Source organism: Triturus cristatus, chromosome 7 (genome assembly GCF_964204655.1).
Source record: "Triturus cristatus chromosome 7, aTriCri1.1, whole genome shotgun sequence".
Classification (NCBI taxonomy): domain Eukaryota; kingdom Metazoa; phylum Chordata; class Amphibia; order Caudata; family Salamandridae; genus Triturus; species Triturus cristatus.
The window spans coordinates 1,505,613,617-1,505,616,685 of NC_140590.1; the positions used below are offsets into that span (position 1 = coordinate 1,505,613,617).

General features: G+C 46.8%; 1 protein-coding gene across 1 annotated transcript; it reads left to right on the top strand.

Annotated features, from left to right (window-relative positions):
- The first annotated feature begins 592 nt into the window (after positions 1–592).
- Positions 593–2,452, top strand: LOC146812255 (melanocortin receptor 3-like). The gene has a single exon (XM_085614570.1). The coding sequence runs from the start codon at positions 969–971 to the stop codon at positions 1,929–1,931; it is 963 nt and encodes a 320-aa protein (XP_085470696.1). The 5' UTR covers positions 593–968; the 3' UTR covers positions 1,932–2,452.
- Positions 2,453–3,069: the final 617 nt, after the last annotated feature.

Genomic DNA, 3,069 nt, shown 5'->3' on the forward strand with positions numbered 1-3,069 from the left:
CCATAGTTGCTGTTTATTTATCTTATGCAACTAACAACCATTGACAAAGCCAACAGTCCTGGCTTGTTGTAGGTATAATGTTACTTGTTGTATCATGTATCTGGATGCAATGACAGAAACAGCAAAATACAAGTGAGGCGGCACACTATGCTAAGCACAGATTTTTAGCTTACGTGTTTTTAAGCCCCACCCTTAATTACATTGGCCACGCCCTTTGAGAGGCCTTCCAGTTTTATCATGCCACTGAAAGCCCTGGCTTTCCCCATGCCTTGAAACGTCTCTGCTGACAAATAGAATTCTCAATCCAACCATCTGAGAAAACAAAAAGCGAATGTTTTGAAATCGCTGGTTAGCACATTCGCTATCTTATCTGCAGAGGGCAGCAAATCGTTTTCGAAGGCATGCATAGGCATTTAAATGTGGAACTGACGCACCTGTTGCTCGAGACGCGGCTTCTCTGCCACTCAGCGAGGTGGCTGCGCGGTAAGTGGCCAGCTTGCAGCGCTGAGGGCTGAGGAGGAGCCGCTGCCCCTCCCGCTCTTTTATATAAAGCAAACCGTGTTTTCATTTCTTTCTGCGACTGGAACAGCGCAAGATGCTGCGCGTGGTCTGCCCCCGCGAATCCGCCAGTCCGCCGAACTTGAGCGCGGCCGGGAGCAGCAATCCTCTGAGACTGATGCTTCCGGACAAGTGAGAGGAGCTACAGAGATGCTGCTGTGTGGAGGGATCACCGGGGTACTGCTACCCGATCTCGTTCCGAACAGGAAACTAACTTTTGTGGGTGCTTCTGGCAGTTCTTTCTCAATGAAGACTTCACGAGCAAGCTTCTAGCTTCCCAGAAGCAGGATCAGCACGTGCATGTTCAGCAGAGATTTATTGGAGCGAGACTTGGCACCCCCTTGGGAGGGATTTGCACCTGTTTTTTTTTACCATAAAGTTGGAGTTTAATCCGACTGAGCCAGCAAACAATGAATGCTACACAATTCATCTTCACGTTGCCCACCATTCTCCTCAATGACACTGCAGATGTCAACGAGACTTCCCTCACGGGCAACCGGAGCATCATTGACTTCCCTGAGAAAGGAGTCAACAAAACCGAGATCTTTCTGGCACTGGGCATCATCAGCTTGCTGGAGAACATTCTTGTCATCCTTGCCATCTTAAAAAACAAAAACCTCCACTCTCCCATGTATTTTTTCCTGTGCAGCCTGGCGGTTGCGGATCTACTTGTGAGTGTGTCCAACTCTCTGGAGACAATCATGATTGCGGTGGTGATCAACGGCTATCTGGTGATCAACGACGAGCACCTCCAGAAGATGGACAATGTGTTCGACACCATGATTTGCATTTCGCTCATTGCCTCCATTTGCAATCTTTTGGTCATTGCCATTGACAGGTACATCACCATTTTCTATGCTTTGCGCTATCACAGCATCATGACCGTGAGGAAAGCCTTTGTCCTCATCGCCATCATCTGGGTCGCATGCATCGTCTGCGGGGTGGTCTTCATTGTCTATTCTGAGAGCACCACGGTCATTGTGTGCCTCATCACCATGTTTTTCACCATGCTTGTGCTCATGGCCACCCTCTATGTCCACATGTTCTTGTTTGCACGCCTCCACGTGAAGCGGATCGCTGCGCTGCCCGTAGACGGGGAAGTGCAGCAGCGGACATGCATGAAGGGGGCCATCACCATCACCATCCTCCTGGGGGTCTTCATAGTCTGCTGGGCGCCCTTCTTCCTCCATCTCATCCTCATCATTTCATGCCCCTCCAACTTCTACTGTGCTCGGTACACCTCCTACTTCAACACCTACCTGGTGCTGATCATGTGCAACTCTGTCATTGACCCACTGATCTATGCCTTCCGCAGCTTGGAGATGCGCAAGACATTCACAGAGATCATATGCTGCTTCGGCAAGAGTATTTAATACTGAGTGGGATTGCCATATGAGCTGCTAATATGCCATATATACAGTGTAATCTATATTGCATTCAGTCACTTAGTATGAGATTGCAAGGCACGAGCCTGAATTGAATGTAACTTGTCAATTGACACTAAAGAGAGAGGGGTGTGGGTGATGGGCAAGAGAGATGCTGAGCCACCTTCTCTAAAAGTGACTTTTAACTTGGAATGCTGACTGGTCCTGCTTGCCTCTTGTCGTTGCAAAGATAATATTGTTTTGCTGTCCCGCAACATACACTTTTTGCAATGAGAAATGTTTACAAGGTCAAATAAGCCATCGCTGAAGGTTAGCAGCATCATAATTACACTGTGTGGGCTGCTAGATAGATGCACAGAATAGGGAATACATCGAAAATGGCGTTTTACTAGTTCAATGCATCTATACTTTCGAACTGCACCGAAAGAGCATGAGGGAAGAAATTCAGGCTATTGGAGTGATTGACTCAAATGACCGTATAACAAAATGATTTTAACATTTCTGTAAGACACTGGTTGAATGTTATGGGGCTTGGACAGCTTTCAGTGACATCATTCTGTCTCCTTAACTACAATCCTCACCCTAAAAGACTTAGAAACAAGAAAACAAGAAGCCTTAAGTGTGTTTTATTGCTCTTGTATGAAAGACAAAACTGACCTGGGCGTCGCTTGAAAAGGATGCCCAATTACAATTTGTGGTGTGTTGTTGCCTTGAGCTCAGCTCCACCTATGTGGGTGTGGCTGCCACCCTTACTGTACTGTGTGCAGTGCATTGCCGCTCCTTTAGACGCAGTGTGTGGGAAAATGAGAAAACCTATAGGTCCACTAAAAAAATACGTGGGAATGGAGAACACACTTGACATTCAGGGAGTCAAATCCCTAGGGCCCACTATCCAATGAGATTAATTAAAAGTGTTGGGGTTGAGCAAAAAAATTATGTGGACATATTCTGCTGAGTCAGTTGAGTTTCACTTGCTGTTGAACTTTGTATCAATTGTTTGAAGATGTGTTTTTCTTGCTGAGGACCTCCCATGGCTGTAGGGCCACCACCTCCTTCCAGGTCACTACAGACACCGTTTCCAGTACTAGACTTGTGTCTGACAGTTTAATGTCCTAAATTGCTCCCT

Coding starts and splice junctions, on each gene's coding strand:
- LOC146812255 (XM_085614570.1), top strand. CDS start 969: ATGAATGCTACACAATTCATCTTCACGTTGCCCACCATTCTCCTCAAT.